Raw genomic sequence first — 27,522 nt, 5'->3', positions numbered from 1 at the left:
TTTTTTGGGGGGGGGGGGGAGCGATGGTGTCTGGTCGTCAGCTCTCGAGCTCTCGCCCGCTGGGTTCTATCGTAGTATGGGGTGTATGGGCGACGAGCCGCGCGCACATTCGTGATCTCACTCCGTGGTTCAACCGGCCGGAGGCGCGAGAATCCTTTGCTTGCTATTGGCTGACAGCGGTCCTGGTTTTGGAACATGCTCCTCCCTCGCCGGAGATGACCTCGTGGTGTGTTCCGTCTTTGATTGTTTTTAGAGCGCAGCTCTTAGGGGCCCGTTCCCGGCTTGAGCGGCGTCGGCGTCGGCGTAACCAAGGGCACCTCAAGGTCACATGACCCTCAAGGTCATCCATGGTCACATGACCCCAAGGTCACGTGACCCCCAGGGGTCACGTGACCTATTCCAGGGTCACGTGACCCCCAAGGTCACGTGACACCCAGAGTCACGTGACTTCCAAAGTCACGTGACCCCCGAGGTCACGTGACCCCCGATGACGTCATCAGTGACGTCACTGAAGACGTCACCGGCATCCCCATCGTCATCATCACTGATGACGATGCGATGACGCCATCATCACTGAAGACGTCATCAGTGATGTCACTGATGACGTCACCGGCATCCACATCGTCATCATCACTAATGACGTCACCGGCATCCGCATCGTCATCATCACTGATGACGTCAATGGTATCCGCATCGTCATCGTTACTGATGACGTCATCGGCATCGTCACGTGACCAACTAGGTCACGTGACCCCTCAAGGTCACTTGACCCCCCCCAGTACCCTTCCCTCCTCCTCCTCAAGAGCTGCGCTCTAATTCGGCGTTACAGGGAGTTGTAAACAGCTTTCACTTTTTTTTAATGGGGAAATGGACCACGCATCGTAATGGTTTCTGGATGTCTAGGGTTGATTCGAGTCCGCAGAATGAGTTATCGCCATATTTAGGCGATTTTAGAAATCTCCTCAGGGCACCCTTTATCTTCCGGAATTTTCTAGACACAGGATTAAAAGAAATAATTATAGGCAGTGAGGTCTATTTAAACAATTCACAATACGTGCGTTGCTTGCTTTCGGAAGTTCTCGGTCTAACATGTGCGCATATTCGCAGTATTGCACTATCTTGATGCGGTGCCGTCACTAAACGTAAAGGCGCATTACTGTACTATTGGAGGGTAGGACTACGTTCCCAGCACGCACTTACGCAAAGAGCGCTCCCGCGTCTGCTCTTTGGCGAAGAGCAGTTTGCGAGAATCGGAGAAAGAAATCTTCCCAAGAAGCAGGCTTGAGGTTCACGAGGACCGTATTCCGAGGTAATCCAGGTGTGTGCACATATTCCTCGAGTTGAAGACGCTCACGCAGCTTGACACGAACTCGCGCACACCAAGATTTGTGCCACCCACATACGCCGGAGGCCGCGCATGAAGCAGTCCTCCTCACGGGCTCGCATGGCGGCCGGGCCCCACGAGTCACGAGGAGCGAGCACAGCATACACGACCGCCTCCCAACACAAGAGCACATCTGCCCGACCCACCAGGATGTATCCGAGCGGCAGGGAGTGTGTATCCAGATGTCTTCTCACTGGCGCCAAGACGGCTTCCATTCACTCGCACGCACAAACAAACGGCGTCGTCTCCCGCGAATCCCGCCAGCTGCACGTGCGCTCGCGGTAGCAGTAGGAGAGACACCTGAAGGGAGACTAGAAACAAGGCGCACGCTACCACGAGTCGCGCCGTCTCTTCGAGGGAAAGGGCGGCAAAGCGACGCGCTCTCACATATCACACCCTGTGGAAGCTGGCACCGGAAGTGCGCGGAGGCAGGTTCTTGATGACGATGCGCGGGTGAAAGGCGTCCGGGTCCGGGTTGATGCACGTCAGGTTGGCGCCCTTGAGGAAGCCCCTGCTGCCGCTCCGGTGGTGGTTGTGGTGGTGGTGGTGCTGCTGGGACAGTGCCGAGGACGTAGCGGCCTGGTTGACCGCCACGGCCGGCTTCTGGTACAGCGACACCGCGGGGGACGCCGCCGCCGCCCTGCGGTGCGGGGAGGGCGAGGCGGTCCCCTTGGCGGTACCCGGTGGGCCCGCCGAGGGCAACACGAAGGGCGGCCTCCCGACAGGCCTGCGCACGGGCGCCGGCGCTGGCAGGCCCCGATGTGACACCGAGAGGTCGAGGGGTCGCGTGTCCTCTTGGCTTTTCGTGCCGCTCGGGGCAAGTGGAGGGGCGGCGGGAGGAGTCCTCGGGGTCTGCGGGTGGGCCCGGGGCGGAGATACGGGCGTCCCGGGACTGTCGGGCCTCGAGCCATTCTCGGCAAGACTCTGGCTTTGCTGGGCCGGCTCCGGGAGAGACGCGCGCTCGGGAACCAGCCTGCCGGGCGAAGCGGAGCGGGACACGCGGCGGCCGTCCGCGGCAGCGACTTCGGCGACGTCGGCGCCGTTTAGCCTCGCGTTCTTGGCCGGCGTCGCTCCGTCCAGTCGCCCCGGAGAACGGCTCCGGGGACGTCGGGGCCTCTGGGCGTCCTGGCTGTCCGGGGGCCGTCCCTGGTGCCTGACGTGCTGCAGCGTCCGCTCGGCGTAACGCTGCTCCTTGCGCCTGGACTTCCTGGACTGCGGGGAGCGGGGCGGGGACATGGCCTGCGCCACCGCCGGGGGCACCTCCTTCGTCTGAATGGTGATCTTGTTGCTGCTCCTGTCCAGGGTGCTGATGGTGATCTTCGACAGGGCGGGGGGACTCACGGCGGGGGGCTCGGCCTCTTTCTGCCGCCGTTGCTGCGGCGGGGAGCACGACCGCACGGGGGCAGCGGCCTGGACAATCCCTGTGGCAGCAGACCCCTCAGTCGCCGCCATGCTGCAAGGAGTCCCCGGAGAGGCGCTGAATCAACAAATAAAATTAGAATCTGGCGGAAACCAATAAATGAGACCGAGAGTCCCATCTTAAAAAGTGAACTTGAAATATATCGCCTTCAACAGCGAAGCTGTTTATGGCTAGGGTTCCGGTTTTACGTAAGCGTGACCAAGAACTCTACGCTTGCATCGCCGGACGCGCACGCCTTCCCCGTATAAAAGATTTCAAGTAAGCAACCAAAATAAAGCGTTGACAAACGCGCGTGCAAGATGCCATTTGTTTTAGGCTTTTGCTTTCGAACACTTACTGCTGCAGACGCCGGCGCGTGCGGCGCGTGGAACACCCATTCCCTGCATTCTCTTTGATGCATGGGTAAGTCAGCAATAGGTCTATTCAGCAGATTAGTTATCACTAGGCACCATTTTGAAGATCAGTAGACTCACAGGTAGAAAATAAAGGTTCCTCAAAGATTCGCTACTGCATGTGCGACCCACGTCGGCCATGTCTGCACTCGCACCGCCCTGTCTTTGTCGTCGTTCCAAACCTCCCCCCCCCCCCCCCCCGCGCCTTGCGCGCCTAGTTCCCTTTCCTTCGGCTCTCCCGGAATGGCGGTCCCGTCGCGCGTGTCTACTTTCCGCCGGCTCCTCGGGGCGGGTCTCTGTCGTGTACTAAACAGCTTGGCTGGTCATGCACCTTCAAAGAGTGGAATGGCTCGTGATTTTTATGAATGTAGGGTTTTCTACTTCCAAACAATATATTACGCGTAATTATAAATTTATTTTAGACCCTACAAAAAACATTTAAAGAAACTGTCCTTTAAAATTGTTCTCGTTGAATTTTTTTTTAATTCCTCTAATATATAGCCTTTTTCCGCTGCGGTAAATTGACTTCACAATAACGATAATGTACTTGTGAAATAGGTATTTGTTTAGAGTTTCAGTTCCTATATTATTTATGCCACAACATTGAATGTAACAAAAGTTATCATCCAAACAAGGTAAATTACAGTCAAAGAAGCCTGATTCAGCACTTTTTACAAAACATAACTAAAAGCAACGACATATTTTGTTTCTTAACATTTGGCACTTTTCATGCAGTGTTAAAAGCCATGTAAAAAACTTTTTTTGTGTGCGTGCAGAAGGTATTTGAGCTTGGTGAAGCTCCGAAGTGTGCGACCTGTGACGATCATTCACATTCCCATATCCGCCTTTGGTCCCTTTAGAAGTCAAAAACTCAAAATATGACGCAAAAAAAAAGGTTTTCAGTTTCGTTTTTGGGCAGAGTTTGTCCTGCGTATATATTTTCTTAAAAAGTTTTCGAACCATGATTCCATTTTCCCGCACGATTTAAACAAAATCGCCCTTTTGATCATTCATAAATGACGGAACAGTTAAACCAGCAATATAAAGAGGAGGAGGACCCCTGGATTGAAACGGGCATACAAATACATTTTTCGTCGGTCGGCACACAAAAGGTTGAACTAATCGCCACGTGACAAACTCCACGAGTGGACTACCACGCTCCACAGCTCTTCTATGGTCCAACGCGATTGCCCGGAGAATTTGCATTCCGTAAAGTTTAAGCAGGGACTGTTCAGATGAGAGAGCGCGAACACAGGAGCCTATAAAGGATGAAGGAAACACGAAACGGTTCGGGGAAGTGAGAATCTAAACACCAAACGGTATATGGTTAAGTGCAGGCTACATGCGGGTTGTATCGTCAATCAACCGTCCACTAACTCCACACTGGTCCATGTGACCACGCTTTCTCCCTGCCAATGCACGGAGCCTGTTCAGGAGTCCATGGGCCAACGGTCAATTGGCCCATCCCGCACGTAGACCTTGCCGCCGCATCCCCCCCCCCCCCCCCGCCCCTCCCTCCCCTCCCGAGTTTAAATTTACAGGGCCAAAATCCAATCTGAGAAGTCCCAGGCTTCGGTTTCGGGCACTCACCACCCGTCCGGCGTCGTCGGCCGGCGCGTCGCGGCAGCGGGAACGACGGTCCGAACTGCAGGTTCCTCCTCCTCTTCCTCCAGCAGGACGTCCCGCGGCACCAGCGCGGGTGGTCCCGCTCTCGTCTCCGGACTCGCGACGCCCTGGGCAACGACTTCCTCCACGCTGGCCGCCGCCAAAAACTCCGGCGCCAGTCGACAGGCCGGCGTCAGCTGTTCCCGGGGGTACTGCTGCTTCTGCCCGTCCGGGTCCCCGCTGCAGCCCCTCGCGTCGACGTCCGCCGCGTCCTCAGTCTTCTCCGTCGGGGTCGGCCGCTTTGCAGGATGGGGGTACACTCGGAATGCGAGGCGGAGAGGAGAATCCTGCAAATTTCCGGATCCAGTCCCCCGCGGTTGTGCATTGAGGCGGGTGAAAGTTAGCCGACGGAAGGCGGACCGCCACCCCTAATTTATTTATTTATTCAACCTTTCGGAGGCAGGATGGCACAAGGCCGCTGTGGGGGGTAAGGGGGTTGAGGGAGGAACAGAAAGTGGACAGCACACACACAACAGTTGAAAGTGTACCAGCTCGCCTCCATCTTTTCTGTTATTTCTATGAATGCAAATATTTGCAGATTCAACGGGGTGAAGACCAGCCATTTATTCTTGCTGGGAAGCAAGGAATACAGATCCTATGGCATCTGTAGCCTATGCGATGTTCATCATCAAATAGGACTGTTACGCAACGCCTGGCCCTTGGCCCGGCATTGAAAAGAAAAAGCTTGCGCCTCTCAGCGTCACAAGCCCAAGGATGCGCCGCAGTAATGGGTATTGAAAGCACTGCGAATCGTGACGACGTCACAAAATTAGCGAAAGCTGAGAGGTGATCCCTCGGGGCAGTTGCAAACGGGAGTTATTTTACACTCAGCAGGCACGCGTTCGTCGGGGTGCTGAAGGCTCACCCTCTTCCAGGTGTAGATGTAGGCCACGTCCATGAGCGAGTAATCGTCGCAGAGAACGTCGTCCATGTGCAGGATGTCAATCTGCGGAGGAGAAACACTGATAAGTACAGAGATGGTTCACGGTTTTGTGGTCCAGCCCTTTCAGTTCGTCGTGCTCGACGACTCGCTCGCATCGCTTGCATTACGCCAGAATCATTTGGCTTCCACCTGGGATGAAGCACAACCGGCGACCACCCAGGAGCTGGGATGAAGAAATCCGCTTGGTCCGAGACCTCTCCAAGACTTCCCGAGCGCTCCGCTATGTCTTTTTGGAGGTCCCGCGGGATCGATGCCCCGACCGATTTCTTCAGTTGCGCACCAGTTGCCTAGAGGGGGCGCGAGTTACCTGGAAGCCCGTTTATTCTAGTGTATACCTTCTCAACTTTGGGGAGTTCCTCGAAAATAATGAAAATCACTGGAGTTGTTGCACGTTGGTCGTCGAAGACAAGAGAGGAAGAAAGCGTAGTCTTCTTTCTTCCTCGTATTTATGCTCGCGATATACATAAGAACGGAGTTAAACAGAGAGGTTACGACACCCTACACTCCCTTTCGCGTTCAAATATGAACACACTCCTGACGTCAGGCTACTACGGTGGCGCTGCTGTCAGAGCTTGCCGGCAGACGTCTCGCGTGAATCTGGTTTATGCGTAATCCTAGGTACAGAATTACGCTGAATTTGTTTTCTCTCTGTCGATATACATGTGCGCGCATGTTCTTTTTTTTTAGTTTTGCCTCAGGTCCACGTGTATACTTCCTGGCGAGAAAGGAGCTCGGCCAAACTGAGAGCTTTTTTTTCCGCCACCAACCTTTGATGGGAAATAAATATATCATTATTATTATCAGTATTATTATATAAAAAAAAACTGAGCAATATATTATATTTTCCCCCTTAATTGATCGACTTAATCGTTTTACCTTGTTTAAAGGAAACTTATTGCTTAAAAAGTTTGAAACCAGACACACAAAGTCTGGTTCACACACTTGCGACTTCTCCTGGCTGTGTGCCTTGAAACCAGTTTTGGCGGTCACGCGTTGCAACTAGGACATTACCGGTAAGGCATTAATTTTTTCTGTAACGCAGTAACGTACTGGTTACTTTTTCAATAATGTAATGGGTAACGTACTAACGTTACTTATTTTAAGTAACGGGTAGAATAGTTACTTCTTCCCAAATTTACCGGGAAATTGAATTGGTTTTGAGGTCACGTGACGTCAATTTTCCCGCTAAATCTAGCAGAGAAACTGAATTTGCCCACTAAATTAAGCAAAGGAACTGAATTTGTCCACTAAATCTAGCGGAGAAACTGAATTTGTCCACTAAATCTAGCTGAGAACTGAATTTCCGGCCTAAATTTAGCGAGGAACTAAATTGGTGTTGAGGTCACGTCACGTCTATTCTCCCGCTAAAATTAGCGCAATTACGACGCCGATGCCGACGCCACGAAATATGGAAACGGGCGTCCGAGAGCTGCGCTCTAAAACATCTGCACTCTGCTCGTGCACTTTGCGGCGAGGAATAAAGTCTCGAGTTTTTGTTTTATTTTGTCGCGTCTAATGCGGAGCCCAAATTCCAAACACGGTCGAACCCGCTGTAGTGCTCGCAAAATAGGTAATTCTTTTTTTCGCCAAAAGTATCTCTAATTTTGCGGATAATTTTTAGTCACTTAAAAAACGTATTTACGTTGTTGTTGCAGTTACATAAAAAGAAATGTATCAAGTTACAGTTAGAAGTTACCAAAAAAAAAGAAGTAACAAGTTCCAGTACCGCGATACTACCCAAGACCGCATTCAGCACTTTTTAGTAACAAAGGCGAGCAAACCACGCAGACCCACGCCGCAGCCTCTCCCGCCTCCATTTTGTTTGTTTCTTCTCTTTCAGCAGCGGAACTTCGTCTGCGATCCGGAAATACGTCACACGGCGCTCCTTGCACTCCTCGCACACCGCCTCAGGACTAGGGTGTACCAGAGCGCAAGTCCTTTCTTTCGTGCAACGGAAGTCGCTTTTTGCCGTCTGGTAGAAATGAGCGCGAGCTCCTCGACTCCCGGAGGAGCGTCCAATGCAAGTTCGCAAGCCGACGACAGCATCTCACATATATATATTACCCGAACGAATCCTCGAAACAACCCAATGCCATTTCACGAGCGGTCGGTGCATCAGTGGGGAGCAACGTTTTTCCTAACTTCGTCAGCGTCGCACCAGGGAACGGCAGAGTGGCCCCGTGCGCTTGGCGAAGTAGCCGGAGTTTTCTCACGTATCTCGTTCCACCTCCCTCATTCAATGAAGTGGGCCACAGCCGCAGCGTACACTGTTTGCCAAGAGGAGTCTAGACAGCGTCCCTGGCACGACGCGAGCCCGGTTTTCTGGCGGCGGCCTGTCCTTCCTCCTCCACCGCTCATTGATCCACGCGGAGAGGAAGGAGAGGCTGGCGGGGAGCACCGCGTAGCGTCTCGAGAGCCGACAAACACGTCCGGCGTGCCGACACTCCCCCGGGCACGTGCGTGGGTTCGACCGCTGTGGGGAGGGCGGCGGGCGAATCCATCGGCGGCCGCGGGAAAGGGGGGAGGGAGGGGAATGCTGCTCGGCGCACACGCCCAACACCACTTAGATCTAAAGCCGCAGCGCTTCCCTCTCGCCCTTCAAGGAGCGTCGGCATGAGTAGGCTGAACTGGTAGTGCGCTTCTCCGCAAGGCTCCCCTTGACAGTTGGCTTCTTTGCAATGCACGTTCTCTTTTACTTTCTCTTTCCCTCTATGCTTGACACGGCGCAAAAAAAAAAAAGGCGCCATAACGTCGCGTTTTTTTTTTCTCAACGGTCGTCCGTCGCGTTCCTTTTTTCGACGCCTTTTTTAGCTACTCCTGCGGGTTGGGTCACGTGACAAGAAGGCTGGAGGAATCAACTAGAACAACTCTAGAAGCGAGTAGGTTTTTGGACGCCGAGGGTCGGAAGTTCAACTCTTGAGTGAGATCGAGCACATTTTGGAATATAACAAAACCGCGGCTTCGTGTGTGAACGTGAACGTTGGCTATCGATTGTCGGTGCTGTCATTCCGTACAGATGTTGTTTATCCGCGCTTTGACGGAAAACTGGATGTGAAAGTGTCCATATTTGAGTTTCTGCAAGGATGACTACGACAGCGTGGACTATAAAGCGAATCGATGGGAAGATCTCGCTCCTTGACGGCATGGCAGGGTGAGAACTTTTTAATTTTTATGGTTGTGGTCATGTTTCTTGTTTTTACTTTTCGCTGAATGCATGCTTGGGAGTGATTTGGTTGTGGCCTTCAAGCAACATATTCAAATGCTGGCGCTACTTGTAGGTGCAGAACTAAATAAAATGACTTGATTTATGAGTTCAGGTTGGAATGTTCTTGCAAGGTATGCAAGTGATAGGTTATCGCGGTTGCAGCCAGCACATCAATTAAAAAAAACAGAAGTACATTGTGTCGTTTCTGCGTATCCTCATCGGAGCGCAGAAACGATCCGCTACAACTAACTGGTAAGACCTATATTTTAGCGGGTCTCTGAGCCGTAGTTTGGAGTACACGCAAGCCGGAATATGGTTCATTGACCAGTTTAGTTATCCACACACCAGAGCCATATACTAACGATTTAGCTGGAGCTCCTTCAGGCTCCCCAAGGAACCCCACCATACACCAGGAAGCTTTATCGAGCATACTATTATTATTATTCTTAATAATTATTATTTTCTGTACCTGGTATTATCTGATCGTGCAATAAGCATTATTATTATTATTATTATTATTATTATTATAGCGCATTCGGAACATCAAATTCAAGAATAATTTTGACGTTTGTGATCCGAAATACCAGATCGAAACACTGCCCAGTGTTTTCTCTCAAATCCAGAACCCTTCAGCTGCACTTTAAAGAAGAGCATTTTTTTTATGTTTTGTATCTTTATAATAATTTTCGATTACATTACCTTTCTTTGGATTAATTTGATTTCCTTTTTTTTTCGTTCTATTTCCTGCAGAAGCGGTCAAATAAACATCCTGGATACTGCTTTGATGAACTAGGGCTACTGTACGGCCTCCATGGGACAAGCTGAAAACTGAAAACTTAGAAGAGTGCTTCGGAATGTATAGGCAACTGGCTTGCTTTTAATATCACGCGTCTACAAGGCACATTTACGAAGATAAAACAAAATACTGCTGAGGAGCACACTGTCAACGATCACTACAGCTAGCAAAGATGGAAACTAGAAAGATCTTCCCAAGCGACCGGATACTTGACATACCTGCAATGTGGCCCTGGGCTGTAAAAATTGCGACTGTGAAAATTAATATACGAGTGAGCTCATTTTAAAACACGTGTTGCAAGAAAATGCACAAGCATTTTTGTGACATGTTTGCAGCAAAATGAATGCTCGCATTAATGCCAAGAATGCCAAAGAAAAGAAATGAAAAGCTGAAACTCTGCAATCAAAGACACTTGCTGCCAACAGTCACGGATGTCAAGAAGCGAACTCAGACCAAGGAAGAGTATGTCTGACGCCTGTGATGATGAACCCATCGTGAGTTCGAGCTGAAGCATGTGTTGGACTGCAGTGAAAACATTCAACTGAGAAACCTTTCTTACAACATGACAACAATATTATAAGCGCCAGGCAGCATCTAAAAAAAAAAAAGCTAAGGGGTCAAGTTTAAACAAATTAGTTCCTGTCCGGCCAGCAACATGCTTGCGCTTCATCCTCATGCAAAGGCAACTGCTCTCTGAAGTCGGTGAATCTGTGTGTGTGTGTGTGTGTGTGTGTGTGTGTGTGCGTGCGTGCGTGCGTGCGTGCGTGCGTGCGTGCGTGCGTGCGTGCGTGCGTGCGTGCGTGCGTGCGTGTGTGCAGACAGTCGCTGTCCTTGTAGCAGTCTCTTTGGTATCTAGTGGTGCTACAGTGTAAATGCCAACATGCTGCACAGATATTGTGTGTCTCGGTGTCACGACATCTACAGCATCTAAGATGCATGTGTATAAATGTTTTTCAAGACGGATATTTTCATATTTTCAGAACTTATGGATACCAGGAGGCTCGTTTCGCGGTGTTCAAAGGTGACCGATTTCTTATTTATGACTCTCTTCTGTATTGTAAATGCAAGCAACTTTGAATATGAAGCTCCCATACCCACTTCTGTTTGTGTACAAAACTTGTTTTTAGCCTCCCTAACTGTGTCGTTTCACACACTCTGTACTGTCGAAGTACATCAGCGTATGGGGCAACGCTCGGGTATTACGTTACTTTTTTTTTTTTTGCAAATATAAACTTTTTAGATCCTGACAGTGCCAAGAAATAGGTCACAGGTGTTTTTTCGATGTAGTAACCAGATAGGTTGCTTGATGCAGGACAAGTACTATATTTGAACAAGCAGAGTGCATTGAATTGCTGAACCTATGCAGGTTTATCACAGGTCTAAGAACAGTTCAACAAAATATGTGCAATACATTTTTCAAACTATGTGCAATACATTTTGCAAACCAGCACATCACATTTTTAGAATGTTATTACTTTTATACTTGTCTGGCAATTCGCGTCCCGTTGCTGTTGCATCAGGTGTCCCAAGCGTAGTGTACTCGGGCCTTTTTTTGTTTCTAATATATATCAATGATCTACCAACATCAATTAAATCTACAATTAGACTTTTCGCTGATGCTTGACTTACTTACCGGAAAATTAATACACCTTTAGTGATCACAATATTGTCCAAGACGATTTAGATACAATATCATCATGGTGTTCCCTATGGCAGATGAACATTAACACATGTAAATGCAAAGAAATGTCCGTAATTAAGTCCTCCACTAAAACACTAACTCAGTACTCGTTACTTTCCCAACCACTAGAACAATCATTGTCGTTCAAGTATTTGGGCGTGTATTTTACAGACTCATTATCATGGATTGAGCAAATAAAAAATAGCGCACTAAAAACACTTAGTTTGGGAAAAAGCCATTTGTATGAGAAAATTCTTGTGTTCAATAAACACATGAATCATACACATGAATCATACAAGATATATAATAACCATATAAAAACTATATGAGAACTATATAAGATACATAAGAAACTTCTTACAAGTTTCTTATAAGTTCTTATATAGTTCTTATATGTTTCTTATAGGGCTCTTATATATCTTGTATGATTCATATGTGTACTGGACACAGAAATTCCTCATACAAATGAGATTTTTCAGTAGGGATCTAGCTACCATCAAGACAAAACTACTCGCATACAAAACATTTATCCTGCCAACATTAGAATATGCAAGCATAATTTGGAATCCACACCTAAGTTACCTAACCTTGAGGCTCGAATATTCAGAACAAAGCAGCCAAATTTATATGCAGTGATTATTCATCCGAAACTAGTGTCTCCGCTTTAAAAACTAGCATAAATCTTCCTAATTTAGAAAGAAGACGAAAAATAGCCCGATTGTGTTTTTTTCAAGATTTATATTACTCAGATTCCAATTTTCAATCTATTTAGTGCTGGGCTGCCAATTTTATATCATCCATATTAGAAAAGTCCTGCAAGATTGAACCAATTCAGTGCCATACTTACACTTTCCTCTTTTCTTCCTTAGTACTTTGCAACACTGACTGGAACAAACTACCTGGCCATATTGTAACTGTGAGATATCCCCTTTTCATTTAAAAAAAGTCCATCAATTTGTGTAACTGAACCTTGATTTGTAAAACTGCATCATAACAATAACCTGCTAATAAGCGTGTTTTTTTGTGTGTGTAGCATTTTTTTTTGTTTGTGCCTATTTTTTATGTTTAATTACTTTTTCTGTCTTTTATTTTTGAATCCTCCCTGATGTAATGCGTCTTTAGATGCGTTTGAGGTGAATCAAATTAAATGACACGAATGCCTCTGCATCATTTATTCAATTGTTAATTTAGTTCATTTTATACTACCTCGATTATTGCCTACTACCTCGATTATTGCCATTTTATAGGGATTCTTTTTTATACAACTCCCATGTCACTCAGAAATAATTACACCACCCAGTTTATCGCTTAAAAAAAATAACACATCTGAGTCAAGATATCACTTTCTTGTATTTCACTACAATAATTGTAGGTTATAATAATTTTCCTGCGTTTTAAAATTGGTTCTTTAAATCAATCAGCGTTCACAGCTCGCATGTTAGCTCATAAAAAATAAATAGTGCGAAAACCCGCGTTTCTACGACGTAAAAGCTGCGCGCGAAGCTTTCAGCTCAGCTCTATAGCGCGGCGCTCGTCAGCCTGCTGCCGTGACGTCACTGGAGGCGTGTGCTGGCCTTCTCCTTTAGGTGGTGTTGACACGCCGCGCTCGCGCGGAACCACGGTGTGCGGAACACACTCCAACGCCGTTTGAAAGCAAGATGCCCGTCACACACGAGCGACGGAAACGGACGACGACGAGCGGCGGTTACCATAGCGACTGCCGCGGACGCTGTGACGTAGACCGATGCCGTGGCGTCACGTCACAGCGCCCGCGGCGGTTGCCATGGAAACCGCCGCGCGGCGCCAGTTTTTGACGCTCTTTGGGTAATGGGGGTTAGGAAACGCCCTTGTAAATAACGTGCTAAAAGTGAGGTGCTAAGTTGTATCTACAGTGTGCCAACGAAACCGGATGAAACATTTAGGCCGTGTAAATCAACTTAATAACTTATCGCGAGATTTTTTTTTCTTTTTTACTCGGGTAAGTTTGTTTTTTGAAATGTTCAAGCGACGCTTCCACCTCCTTCGGGCACGTCTGTAGTAAATCGTAGCGCGATACGTTACTAAGCCGATTTTCGCGACACCTTTAGAGGCTTCATCCGGAATCGTGGGCACGCTCTAATTTCAGTTTTCGGTTACAAAAAGCTTTGCTTCCAAAAGCTTAGTTCCTTTTTAAAAGAAGGAGCGAGTAACGTATTTTCCTTACCTTTCGGCGGAGTAACGAGTAGCGGTATTCAATTACTTTTCGCCGTAACATGTGCATGTCTATGTCTAGCAGGCATGGTGGTAAATACGCCTAAAAAAACACGGACAAGAAAAAAGCACACAGGAAGAGGCGTATACGCCTCGTTCTGTGTGCTCTTGTCCGTGTTTTTTTAGGCGCATTTACCACCCTGCAAAAGTGCCAACTAGCCCGACTCGCAGTTTGAATACAGTCTAGCAGGCACGCCCCCCCCCCCCCCAAAATCTTCCATTTTGCTGGAGCCTCCTCTCCCCCCCCCCCCCCCCCCCTATACAGCATTTTGTCATAGGCGCCCCCCCCCCCTCTCCCCCCGGGATCAAGATCGTGGCTACTTGCCTTATGCCTAGGAAGACGTCTACAAACAACCATCAGTTGAAGATGCTAGCGAGCAAAACAAAATACAATTTACATTAAAAAACTGAAAACTTTAGCAAAGAATTTGCGAAGACTGGATCAACGCCGTCGATCTCTAGCTCGTTTCACTTTATGTGCAAACGTTGCGGAAGCTACTAAGACGCGAGCATGTTGTCCTGAATTAGGCCCGCACGGTACGGGGGCGCGTTCGTGCAGGGACGCTGACATAGCTTTGATCAGCATAGTTCGCAAACTATACGGGGTGTTTCTGAGCTAAAATCATCTGGTGGGCTGGTTGACAGTACAACTTGGTAAAAGTAGCGCAAAGTCAAGGGAGGAAGAACTTAGAGACAGGATAGAGCGCACTATCTGTCTCCCCGTTCTTCCTTCCTTGTCTTTGCCCTAAGTTTACCAACGTGTTTTTGAGCGTACTTGTTCGTGAACAAATTTATACTATGAGAAATAAACAGAGTGAAATTAAACTTTTCACAAGATGTCTTTGGGTAGATCATTTAGCATCGTTAAATTTCATAAGTGTGGGTCTCTGAAAACAAAAATCAAGTAAAAATATTCTTGCATTTTTATGTACATGGAGGAAAACGTAAACTGTCTGAATTATCATGGACATATTTAAGGTGAAAGGGAGTGGGGAGAGGAGGGCGGCCGTTCTCCCTCAGCTCTTTAAAATCGCCTCGTTAAATGAAAAAAAAAAAAGCGGCAGACACCCGTTGTGTTAAGAAGAAATGTGTAGCTTTTGGTACGACAGCAAGTGTTCGATGAACAAAATAATAGACCCAGCAGATCCAGCAGATTTGAGAAGACGGGATAACTGAAGGACATCCCTGCAGGGGATCTAATATGGACACTTGGCGTAAAAGTCGACGAGGGACTCGGCGGCCGCGACTGGCCGGATCCGCGCATGACCTCGGCGCCGGTCAATCACGGCGGTCGAATTCCTAGCCGACTTTTTTGCCTAGTGGTAAGATCAGAGCCCCAGTTCTTATACTACTTGCGGCTACAACTACCGCTACCTGTATATGAGCACGAAAAGCTTCAGCTAAAGCTACAAATATATATATATATATATATATATACATATTATATATATTGCAGAAAAAAAAAGAGGAAAAAAATCGCGCCTTTTGCAATCCTGCAACTTGTCAGATGTCCGGTGGTTTCAAAGACAACCCGGTCAATATATATATAATCTGGGATTACAACTGTTTTCAGCTAACGCAGTGTCCCTGAATTACGAGGTATAATTTATCTTCTCTGTATTGTGTGTAGCCCTACAGATATCAGGGCTCAAAGTTTGGTTTCGGGCGTGTACGGCAAAACCAAAACTATCTGCTAGAGGGATGGCAACACTGATCCTCAGCAATAGGGCCGCGACATGACGCCACGAAGGTGCTGCGCGGGGTTCCTCGACTAAAAGCGAACCCGCTTGCCGCCCGCTAGAGAGCAGCTGGTCGCTTCCTTAAAATCGGTTCTAGTGGAGTAGGCCGCTTCACGTTGACGTAATATTTCGACTGGGATCGTATTTCGTGCCACGAAAGCGATACCAGAAAATTTATTTCGGTTTTGTTTTCGACCGCAGTTGACCTTTAAACAATATAATCCTCGTGTTGACACAGACACAGACACACACACACACACACGCACGAATTGTAATGTCATATTCTAACAAATCGGTCGAGATAAGCCACGCAGACAGGCTGGTCGAGTGTAGGGCGCCAGACGCGCTGAGATTGGCGAGAAATGCTTCCAGCGAGACGACTAGTCACAGCGATCTAGGCACGGCTGATTCAGAACGCCCTCGGAGTTTCGAAGGATCCATCAGAATTTTCAAGCCGTTCCCAGGCTGCCTACCCAGGCACAAGGCGGCACGCAACACTTTAGCTTGCCACCTGGTGGCTACGACGTGAATCCCCAAAAAGAAGAACAACGGTCCCCCAGGACGTCAACGAAAAGTTTTCGGCGAACGTACCTTGAGGCTGGGTGACAGGGCGTACTTGGTGCGGAGGAACTTCTGGAGATGGTTGACAGTGAAGGCAGCAGGGCAGCTGAGGAACCGACGCTGCCTCCGGTCCTCCTTGCCCTGTGGAGAGAGAGAAGCGCTGTCGGCAACATTTGCTCCTAGATAGCGAGGCTTCAGTCCGGAATTTTCGCCATCACGGTTCACAGACACCAGGAGGCGAAAGCTTGCACTACAGTTACCGTCTGGAAGAGGAGTTGGGGTTCCCTTTCCTGTTTCGTCCGCGACTCAGACGAGTCGCACAGGAGACAAGAGGGGTAGCACATCTCCCTTAGCGAACGCCAAACGTAGTTTTGAGCTATCGCCGCTGTGTGGCAAAGGCCCGCGCGGAGGTCTTCTCGAAAAAAAAAAAAAATAATGTCCAACGGCCAGGACTCGTGTTCAATCGGTGAGAATACGAATCCCAGACGAACGGTGACGCGGTGCTAGCATCAAATCTGTGCACGCGCGCTGGACCCTCGTGGGGGACGTCTATCTAGGCGTTGGTTCGGCGACAAAAGAGGCGGCGAAGCGGGGGGACACTGCCGAGGCTAGGGTCAACCGCAACTGCCTCGAGACCGGCAGCGACCAACGGCGCTCGCGCGATGTCAACAACAATCGTCGACAAGGCGAGAAGGGGGCGAAGATTTGTATCGCACCGGCCACGCACAAGCTCGTTTACCGCTCGCCGCTTTCCCTTTACTCTCGTCGGTCGGGTCGACAACGTGACAAAGCGATCACGCCGGCCGCTGCTTTTATTTTCTTTTTTCGCCTTTACAGGTTGTCTTTTTTATCGTACCTTCCTCGCACGACGGAGACCTGTCTCGCGGTACATTTGTTTTCCTTTTCGGTTTTGCTCCCAACCCTCAGAATAGTGTGCGAAGCTGCGGAGGAGCGTCGTTGCGGAGAGGAAGTAGGGGAGAAAGGGGGGGGGGGGGGGGGGGGGGGAGTAAGGCGGGAGGGTATTTATGGAGAGAGTGCCTAATTAAGGGGGGCTGTCCTCACGAAACGCGCCTACATCCGCTTTTTGGTGCGCGTTTTCCTTTTCTTCTTGAAGGGGACAGATTTGCGTTTGTTTAGGGGCTTTACTCCGTTTTGGGACGCTGTTGCGTGAACGGCGAGAGCGTGCGTCTTTGAAATGGGCTGGCAGCAACCAGATATGGAGGTAATCCGTTACAAGTAACAAAATTACTCGTAATCTGTTATTTCTTTTATTATAATTTAGTAATTATTTCATTTTTTTGAGAAGTGTAATTTGTTCAGAAATTTAATTACCTTCTAAGAAACGAATCACTGACAATTACTGGTTCAATTTGTACCGTCCGGCCGAAAGAAAATATGATGGCAGAAGAGCGATGCGATTAGATCCGTGCTTCTCCAAATGCCCGACTCCCACTGGAGCGACAAACCGAAAGAAATGACAGCGACAAACCTCAAACACATGCAGCATGCTCGCGATGGCACCTTTGGCAGGGGTTTAGTCGTTCGGTGCTCGTGAATACAAGCCCGCCAAAGATACCCTCGCGTGCATGATGCTGAGCATAACCTCTTTTATTCCAGAAACCCTGTCAAATCGCGAAATACTATGGTTTGAGGCTTGTCGCTGTCGTTCGTTTTTGTTTGTCACTCTAGTAGGACACGGGCATTATGCAATTACTTCCGGACAACGCAACAAGCGGGTCCTAACCTTCGCTTCGTTTCAAGAGGAGAACGGACGTAACCATTAGCCAAACCGGGGGATCAAAACACGTTTGCACGTGTAAGCCAGCGCGTGCGTGTATAGGCGAGCTGGGAGGAGAGGGGGACGGACTCGAAGAAGATGTTTCGGGGATATGCGGTGACTAAGTCATGAATGACACTGTTAGCTTATAAACAGCCCCCACTTGATTTTTTTCCCCTCTTTCGATGATGAAATGTGAAGGAAGTATCGAGAACGGACCAAATGCGGCGGGCCCAACCGAGAAGGACGTTTTGAGAATGGTCCTGTTGTGGATTGTTTGTTGCTGTTTCCGCCTGAGCGACCAACCTTGAAAACATACAAAAAGCCAGCGTGGGGAATCGCCCCTGTTCACGCCTGAGCGTTGTGAAAGCTAAATACTGCGGGCCAACCATCTGGGCGCTTTGTGCCACGTGACTTCCCACTAGCGCGTCCGTGTAAGCAGAAGATGTGTCGGCGATGTGACACCGGAAGCTTGCTTTTACACCAAAAATATATGTTTGCTGTTAAAGCTGTCAGTTTAAACGGAGATCGGCCGGAAACCCTCGACAGTTTCGAAGGCAGGCAGGGAGCTGCCAGAGGAACGCTGCCGAAAAGGCTTCAGACGTTCATAGAAACGCGAAAGTTAAAGGAGGTTCCAGCTCGGGCCGGTTGAGATGATGATGATGGCGTTGAAGAAAGGAGAAAACGTCGGTCATTATCAGGGCAAGGCAGTATCGCAATACAAATGTATCGGGATAGTACATCGGAAACGCTTTCAGGCATCTGTATTTCTGTATCGAGATACAGTCGAGCATTGTATCTCCCAGGGAAAATACATATATTTACAATGTATCGCTTGCATAGCGATACACTGCCGGAAGTATCTCGTTACCTTTGTTGTCGAAAATTGACTATCAGGTTCTTACGATAAACTCTTTCTTTTCAGGTTTTCTAAAGCATTCAGCTTTAATACAAAAGTAAAAAATAAAAATATCGCAGTTGTATTTTAATTTAGTGAATAAACCATCAGATGCAGAATTGCTTTTTATGAGGAATGCAGGAGACGCTAACTCTAGTTTCAGCATTACAGGCACGCGACATCGTGTGTTAGTTTCTTTTTTCCTCTTTTCTTTTCCCTCTCTAGTATTGAGGATTTCGGAGCTGGCGAGATATTCTCGGAGTGTTTTGGAGACCTCTCTTTTGTTCTTTTTCACAATTGCGTTGTTTGGTGGGCTTAGCTCATGGTGCAGGCGTTCGGAATCCGGCCAACCATGCCAAATCTCTTCGACGTTGGCACGCTTCGCTCACACTTTAAATGCTAAATAGAGTTAGCGTAAAAAAAGAATGCGATTCTGCAATTAAAAACAACCCCCCCCCCCCCCCCCCCTTCAAAATAACACACACAAAAAAACAACGCATTTGTGTTTTAGTTATTAAAAGTGTCGGATACTCAGGCGCTTCTGTTACCACTTTCGAATCTCTGATTCTGAGAATACCGGGCCCAGGATGAGGGAAGCCTAAAAAAATAATGACTTAGCGACGTTCTACTTTCCCTGATAGCTGTGTACATCACTGTGCCCCCGCACAACTACGCTGCACTCACGGAGCAAGCTGTTGTTGTACACGGAGTGCACTGTTGTTGTACACCGCAGACAGAAACGAGCGCGCGGATATTTCACGCGGAATACTTCTCCGCCAACCGACGCCAAGAACCCGAAAGCAAATGAGCCAAGAATAGAGCGTGTCTCTTTCGTGCCACCCCGCCACCGACCATGCCGCCACGTCATGGCTCAGCGCGCTCCGCGTGCATGCACAGAACCCGCAAGCGCGGTTTGTGCGTTCATAAACCCCTATGTCGTCTTCTCCAAATTACATAAACGGGCCCTCTTTGTTTAATTTTTTTTCCCTAAACAATGCCATATGCCCTATTATTGTACCCCCTCGTTCGGTGTGCGAACTGCCTCGCAGACAAGAGCATTTCCTGAATTTCCTCAAGGCAAGGCCTCCGAACTGTTTCACTGCCAGCTTTTTCTGGCTTCATTCTCTGGTGCGCAGTTTTCACTTACATTCGACTTGATGCATCGCAAGCAAAAGAAACAACTTCACTCCGTGCAAAGAATTCTCGTCGAGGGCATTCACATATCAACGTCGTTTCTGATTATTTTATTTTGTTTCTAATTTCGTAGCTTAATATGTATGCCTGTGCCCACAGGGGCTTTCCATACAATAAGCGATTGTCAGCACAGGATGTTGTAACAATATCAGGAAGAAATGAACTCTATCTATTGGAGCCCATAGCGAATCGGGGGATCGGTGGCCGAGTGGGCTAGCGCACACCTGCAGCTCGGAGCACGTGGAGCGAAAGCTCGCGCTGCAAAACCCAGGGATCCTGGGCTCAATCCCCGCCCACTGCCCGTTTCGATCTAGATGAGCATCTAGATCGGAGTGCGGTCGTGTATCACTGTTGCGTAATGCCCGTTAAAGACCCCGGACTACCGGTTTGTACTGCACTGACTCAATTTCCCATCTGCAGCTGAGGGGCAAGTCGCCCGTTCAGGCAGACTAAGTTCAGGCTGTATAAACATACCCACACACCCCATAGCCAATTGGGCGGCGTACACGTTTTCTTCTTAAAACCGAAAAACTCCTCTCACCCATTTTGCGACATTCCAGTCTATGATTACAATACGTGCGCTAAAACAAATATCTAAAAAGCTAATTACTAAAATGTGGGTCCCTAGATGATTTATTCTCATGACGCAACACTCGCGCCCTGGCGTGCGTCCGCGCGGTCGAGAGCGTCGTCCATCATTCTTTCTTTACCGCAAATGTCCTCACTTTTCTGATCAGCCTAACATCATCATCATCGTCATTATTACACTAAACAGACGCATGCCCCGTGCCGGACAACATGCACAAAATGTCTAAGGAGCGAAGTTTGTCATTCAAACGCTGTGGATTTCGGTTGTATAAAAAATCAATAAAACATGTTTTGTTTTTTCGCTGCAGAGTTTGTAAGCCTCGAATTAAAATCAGGCGACATCGGTGTCTTGAACAGAATCCACGATGACCGATCCTCCGAACTTGTTACAGAGGTTTGAAACCACGACGACAAACTGGAGGTTCAGTATTCCCTTTCATGAGCAGAGCACGGCTGCTTGTTTTGAACAGGGACCGGTCTTGTTAATTCGCGCAGCTCTTCAGGAGCAGTAGAGGATGGTACGTATTATGGTACGTTTCCTATAAAGCAACGCGCGGGACCCTCGTGACGTGACTGGTGACGTCACGTGTCACGTCATTATGGGAAACGTCTCATAATGCAACCCGACGGTCACGAGTGACAGCCGCGCGTTGCATTTTGGGACGTTTCCCATAATGCACCGCGCGGTTATGCCGACGCCGCTCAAGCCGGAAACGGCCGCCTAAGAGCTGCGCTCTAAAACAAAATCTTCAAATCATTTTAAATACGTATACTAAATACCTGCATCTGAAATACTGTCCATCCCTTGTCTCAGCTACGCGAAAACGGCAGCAGTATTACTACCGCCGTCTAGTTGCAGACTTTACCGATCGCTATGCTCTGCGAGCGGCACACGATAAAACGAGCCCCTGATCCTGAATGCAGCGCATAGATTCAGACATAGAATCTGAGGGCGGGGTTCAAGGGTGGTGAGCGTCAACTTACCGTGCCGTCAGCAGCCTCGGCAGCACCGCCTTTGACGTCGTCTTCCGGCTCTCCGGTATCCGTCGGGCTGGACAAGCGGGATGAGGTCACGTGACGACCGGGACGCACAGAACCAGCCCCCGAGAGACCACCCTCAATGAGAAGCTAGCTTCTGGGATGAACCGGCCGCTTCTATCGCACGGCACCCATCTCAGAACAACGCAATCCCGAACAAACACTAGCCTTAACAATATACTGATGACCCAAACGAACCTATGAACAACATTCCCTAGTATTAAACGCTTCGACGGAATAAAAGTTAAAGGGCCCCTGAAAAAAGAAAGAAAAACCTTTTTTTTTTTTTAAACAGACTGGTAAAAACAAGCGTTACAAAAAAAAAAAAGAATTACGCGAGAAAAGGTTTTTAGAGCAATATTGGCGGCGCGAGATTTATTTTAAATTCTGCGCGAAGTCCACGACGTCAGGGAATGATCATGCCTTCCTAAACGATATGGTCATACACTTTCTCCACCTCAACGTGACTGCCAAGCCGCCTAACCTCGCCTCTACGCGCCCGAAATGCCGAGAGAGAAGAGAAGTGAAAAGGAGGTGACTGCAGACTACATCCCGTCTCGCGATTGCTCTAAAATATTTTGTTTTTCGCGTAAGATTAATATCTTGACACGTGTGTCCCATCCAAACTGTATAAAAAAAAATATTTTTCTTTTTTTCTTTTAAGGGCTTTTTGAAGAGCGGGAATATCCTAGGGTCAGTGATGAAGTATTCGTTGCGAGTTGGTGGAAACTTACGAGGATACAAGACGAACCCCGAAACTTGACTGCAATAGAAACGAGTACCGAAGTTTAGAGTACCAGAAAGGACAGGGATACCGACAACATCTAAAACGCTATCCATATCCGACCGACTTTACTTCGTCACTATCCACGGGGATTCGGTTGATTAGGCGAAAATTACAGGAATCTCAAGAAATTGCATTTATACAACTTCACACTTTTCGAGTGTCCACTTGACGAGATACTTATCAAAGTTCAACTTTGCCTCCACGATCGTGTTGTAATACAAACTGGCAACGAAACAAACGACATGATCTACTGAAATATCTCCCTTTTTTTTATTTGAATTGTCAAGAAAAAGCAAAAAGCAAAAAAAAAAAAATGGCCAAAGCGGTTTAAGTTGAAAGACAGAAAGGGCGGTACCACTTCCCCGCGTTCAGGTGAGTCCTATAATAATACCGAACGTGATTTCTTCACTCCACGCACGAAACGTCTGGGAGAAAACCAACAGCCTCAAACACTGGGACTCCCGGGGCTTTGGAGGGACATGCCCGCTAACGGCCGGTGGCGATGGGTGTGTCCCTCGGGCAAAAGCGTTCGGGTGTTCCTCTCATGCTTATATGCCCACTCACCCGGTGAAGTACTCCAGCGACACGCTCACGGTGTCTTGGGGGCTGAAGATGAGCCTGGTCGAGGCGTCCACCACGCCGCGGTCCTCGAGGCACGACAGCTTGGCAGCTGCAAACGGAGGAGCCAAAGAGAGGGGAATGTTAGGCCCCTATGGCGACGGATTCACCCATGGAGAGCCAAAGATTGGGAACCCATCTGTCTTCCCCTTTGGAGCTTTAAAGGACAAAGGGGTCTCCAAACCAAAAACGGAAAGCGGGAAGCCTGCCCTTTTGGCGGAGAGTTTTCCCGACGCGTTCCGCTTCGTCCCGTCTTTTGAGGGGGGTGCACCCGGGTGCGATCTTGGAATGCGTGCGTGACGAAACCACTGGGCGCAACCAATCACGGGGACGAGGAAAGTGCAGAGCAGCGGGCAAACCAGGCACGAAGCAGCAAACAGGAACCTCGAGCCGAACCAAGGAGGCGGCCAAGAGAGGCGAGGTACGCGAAGGAGCAGGTGGACAGACGTTCTCGTTGGTCGGTCACGACGAATGACATCTTTCTGACAATTGAATCGATGTCGCGCGCACCCTCTTTCCCCGATGTGTCCGTCTTACTCCGGCAAAAATCACGTCCAAACCGATAAACGGAACGAACAGTTTCCGCTTTCCGCTAAAAGTGCACACTTCCCGCTTTCCGTTCTTGGTTTGGAGAACCCCTAACTACGGTAAATTTTGCCGAGTTTAGGGTTACGAAGTGTAATTGTTTTCTATGGCTGGTGTAATTTTGTAGATATATTAGGGAGTTTTAGAATAACGTACCCAATTTTAGCGCACGCTGGTGCTAAATTTAGCGCTAGCGTTAGCGCACGCTACGCAGGAGAGTTTTACAATAACGTTTCTCCATCACGACGCAAAAGCCCAAGCATCTCGTGTTTGCAACGCCACCGAGATACAGTCACAATTTTTATTTCACACACGAAACACTATAACTTCATAAAAAAACAAGCTTTTTGGCCCAGAGTAACATTTTCGCTTTGGTAAAACACGAGAATGCGACGCGAGCGGTCATTTGATAGTGGACCCCCGCTTGCGTCGCCTCGGCAAGAGGTGTCTCGCTTACTGACCTTCCCACCCGTATTTTCGCCAAGAAATGTTCGCGCGTCGCAAGCATTAAGTTGCCGGTGATCGTTGCCCACCTTACTGGGTTTTCCAAACCGACTGCAATGTCGTCCCATATTGAAAATTGCTGTCGCGAAGATGCCGCCAACGTTGCCCTTACGACGCCGTCAAAGTGGCCGCAGCCTTGGTCCTGGGGGCCGCCATTTTTTAACTTTGCTCGTCTTGGCTTTAGCCAACTCCTTTTCACGAATTCTCCTTGAAGGAGCGCAAAGACTCTTTGTGTACGCATGCAATTTCCGAAAAAATAGCGCACAAAAAGCGCAAAACGTGGTTAGCGTTCGGCGCATGCGCAGTGCCGACGACGCTATAATTTGCGCACGCAAAGCTTTAGCGTACGCTGATCTAAAACTCCCTATTATATGAAAGTTTTGTTTCAGGGGTCTACGGTGAAACCGAAACTACAGGAGGTATTCACTGGACGCCATATTTGAGGGCGACGTTTAGAGCGCATGCTCAGAACGAGCTCACATTAATAGCCAGCTAAGGCCGGCAACCTTGATGGTGCTAAGTGCACGCTCCAAAAGGACTGCGGAAGCTCGCCGTCAGCACGCGCTGAGCACCAGCGCCTACGGATATGGCCGCCAGTGAATACCCTCTATACCGGCTCGTGCAGGACGGCAATCCTTGTGATCCGCTGCAAGACCATCGTGTGACGGAAAGTTTGTACCGCGGTGCCGCAAAACGGATTGGTCTAGTATCAAGAGCAGTTCCCATTATTCAGGTAAGATACTGCCTCTGTTTTACTGCTTTGCATCGTAGATACAAACGGCTGTAGCAAATAATACATATTCATAATCGTAAGCTCGCACTAAGCAGACACGCACTAAACCATGGCTGCCAGTGCATGCCGCCTTCGGCACGAGGACGCACTTGAGTGAACAGGGAATAAATAATCCTGCGCAATCGCTGAGGATCACTTACGAATACGGCAGCTAAAACATAACGCAATAAGCAGAAATCGTCTACTGGGACGGCCGAAAAAGCAGCAGAAAAACGCGGCTTAAAGAAGTGGCAGTAGGAACAATGACCTACTGGAGTACGCGAACATGATGTCATGGCACAAGGTTGCTTGACAAACAGTCAACCCGCTGAGAAGCTTGTGCTAGTATTTCTAATAGCGGATTCAGAGTGGATCGCGGTTTCCCATTTGTGTCATCCTTCGGCAGTGCTCGTACTCTGTTTGTCTGTTTATCGAGATCAGTAATTTATTTTAGTTTGAGTTTTGACAGGAGGTACCCTTTGAACTTACCAAGTAGTGATACTGTGTGTATACACAATAATCATGGAAGCTTTGTCCGCTAGATAGGTATGATAACTGATATGACCTGGCAAACAGCTTGCTTGCTACTCAGCCCCCGCCCTTTTTCTTCAACAGACGCACATACATTCAGAGGTACAAAAGAATGGCGAAAACTCAATGGAGGCAGAATTATAAAAGAGAGCGATAGCTATAACTACATGACAACGAATAAAGGAGGAAAAAGCTACTATACTTTATTTAGAGCAAGACCTGAGAAGCGGCAAAGGCTATGACTACCGCCGAGCCACAAGTCGTTGTTGACGTCCACCAGCTAGCTAGCCCACCGAGTACAGAGCAGCGAAGCTTCAGCGCCGGTTTATCCGGCGACGGCATGCATTGCACCGACCATGTACATTACAATGGTTCTCACCTGCGTCGGGGTGCTGGTCGTAGAACTCCCGGCGCTGCTTCATCTCCCCTGGGGAAAAAAGAGGACGACCAACGCTCACGTCTAGTTCCCGCAGACAAGGAACAAAACACAAAACTATGGAAGGAGCAGTGAGAGTGGTGCAGGCTGCTTGGTGAAGGGGAGCTATCGCGACACCTCTGGCAAGACTCATTCTGATCGAGGCCAGAAGACCGACGCCAGAAGAAAAAAGGCAAAATACTTGAGAATAACGCTTACTCTGGTAAAGTCCCGGAACCACCTTGTAGACGATGTCCTGCAGAGTCTTGTCCACCCTGGGTGAGGGGCAGGAATGAAGTAAGTGTCGAGGGTGGTAGAAAGACAAGTACGAAGGCAAGCAGAGCGGCCTGGACGTACCTGAGGCAGCTGAGCGGCCTGGACTTGTGGACGGGCACGTCGCAGATGGGGCACAGCTTGCTGGTGTCCAGGTAGCGCACGATGCACACCTTGCAGACTGCAAGGAGAGAGGGACACGTCCTCATCAGTGCATTCCAGAGCGAGAGAGAAGGAAGGCACACTCACAGGAGTGGAGGCAATCGACCAGCGTGGCGGCGTTCACCAGGTAGCCCCCGCACAGCATGCAGGACAGCGCGGCGTTCAGGTCGCGCAGCAGGGCGCGGGGCATCCTCTCGGAACGCTGCCCTTCTCCTCCTCATCTGTCACACTGCCGAGTGGGCAGAGAGAGAGAGAACGAGAATGAACTAATCGCCAGTCGTCAAGCATACCCTCAACCTCTTTCACTACACGGCGCCCAACAGCAGGTGCTTTTTGACGGGAGAGTGGCGACGCAGTTTAGCATTGCCGCTTTAGCGGATAATGTGGTAACTCATAAGCGTGAGCTATGTGAACCATCTACGTTAGATGTCCCAGTATCACGGGCGACATTACCTGAATCGCGGAATAACAAGTCAGCGATGACCACTGGTAACAATAGTCAACATCTCCTTCTGTCTACTGTTTACACCAACACTACTTGCCCCGATCAAACTTCAAACTTAGAAGTCTTTTGAGGCCTGCACTCACTTCTTGTCGCAACGTTTGGTCTACTGGCCGCTGTCGTTTCAATCAGCAGACGGCAGTTTGAACGATCGACGCCCGTTCGAAGGTAAAAACGCGCACTCAACGTCCTGACAACTTGGCGGTTTTCCCAAGTTCATGTAGGAATAAAACAAATAAATGTGAAGACCACAAATATCCGTGAATTCAACTTTAAGTGCTTCCCGCACAAGCAATCGTGGTCTGACGGTCTCTGGTTTCCTTTTCACGGCGCTTATCCCAGTTTTCAGACGAACTGAGCAGGCAGAAAACACATTAAAACTGATCTTGAAGCCTTTTATAGCTTTTTTCTCCATACTGGAAAACTCTTTAACTTGGACGGTTATAATGCCGTCTGCTTGGCTGATGTGCGGCGAATACGGCATTTCGCCAGGAAACTAAACTTTTTCTAATAAACATCTTGCACTTGAAGTGATCGAAACATGCTGCTGTTAATTGCCACTATTTTTTGCGGGCAGAAAACAAATTTGGCCATGAGGAATGTATGCTGCAGAGGGTACGTGACCAGCAGCTGCAAGGCCACTAAAATGGCACTTAGTGTTAAATCACTGCAGTGTGTTTGAGAGCAACAAATTAGTGCTGCTTGATGCGGTGTTGTCAAGAGTGGCGCGACAGCGTGACATCATAAAGACGCGCCTTCAGGCACGAGTGTTTGTGCAAACAAAGTAGTTTCCGGGGCCACGCTTTCTTTTCTCTGTTATGCAGCGTGTTCTAAAACAGCTT

The 27,522-nt window shown here is 48.7% G+C and overlaps 1 protein-coding gene across 1 annotated transcript; it reads right to left on the bottom strand.

The window, feature by feature from the left end:
• Positions 1 to 1,031: 1,031 nt before the first annotated feature.
• LOC115318116 (polycomb group protein Psc-like) lies at positions 1,032 to 26,387 on the bottom strand. Its single transcript, XM_040222427.2, has 10 exons — positions 26,266 to 26,387; positions 26,101 to 26,197; positions 25,963 to 26,018; positions 25,708 to 25,755; positions 22,883 to 22,988; positions 21,478 to 21,544; positions 16,067 to 16,177; positions 5,727 to 5,807; positions 4,790 to 5,148; positions 1,032 to 2,837 (listed from the first exon to the last, which is right to left on the bottom strand). Exons 1-10 carry the CDS (start codon positions 26,366 to 26,368, stop codon positions 1,775 to 1,777), a joined length of 2,091 nt encoding a protein of 696 aa, XP_040078361.1. The 5' UTR covers positions 26,369 to 26,387; the 3' UTR covers positions 1,032 to 1,774.
• Between the last annotated feature and the right edge of the window lie 1,135 nt (positions 26,388 to 27,522).

This window comes from Ixodes scapularis, unplaced genomic scaffold (assembly GCF_016920785.2).
Source record: "Ixodes scapularis isolate PalLabHiFi unplaced genomic scaffold, ASM1692078v2 PGA_scaffold44__24_contigs__length_19508400, whole genome shotgun sequence".
Classification (NCBI taxonomy): domain Eukaryota; kingdom Metazoa; phylum Arthropoda; class Arachnida; order Ixodida; family Ixodidae; genus Ixodes; species Ixodes scapularis.
The sequence above is the reverse complement of the archived record's forward strand: the minus strand, read 5'-3'. Positions and strand labels throughout refer to the sequence as shown.

What these genes read in the sequence shown, in the direction of transcription:
- LOC115318116 (XM_040222427.2), bottom strand. Translation starts at nt 26,368, where the DNA reads ATGCCCCGCGCCCTGCTGCGCGACCTGAACGCCGCGCTGTCCTGCATG. An exon ending in GGTTCCGGGACTTTACCAGA is followed by an intron (nt 25,756 to 25,962) that starts GTAAGCGTTATT and finishes TTTTTTCCCCAG; the next exon opens with GGGAGATGAAGCAGCGCCGG. An exon ending in CCCTGTCACCCAGCCTCAAG is followed by an intron (nt 5,808 to 16,066) that starts GTACGTTCGCCG and finishes TCTCCTCCGCAG; the next exon opens with ATTGACATCCTGCACATGGA.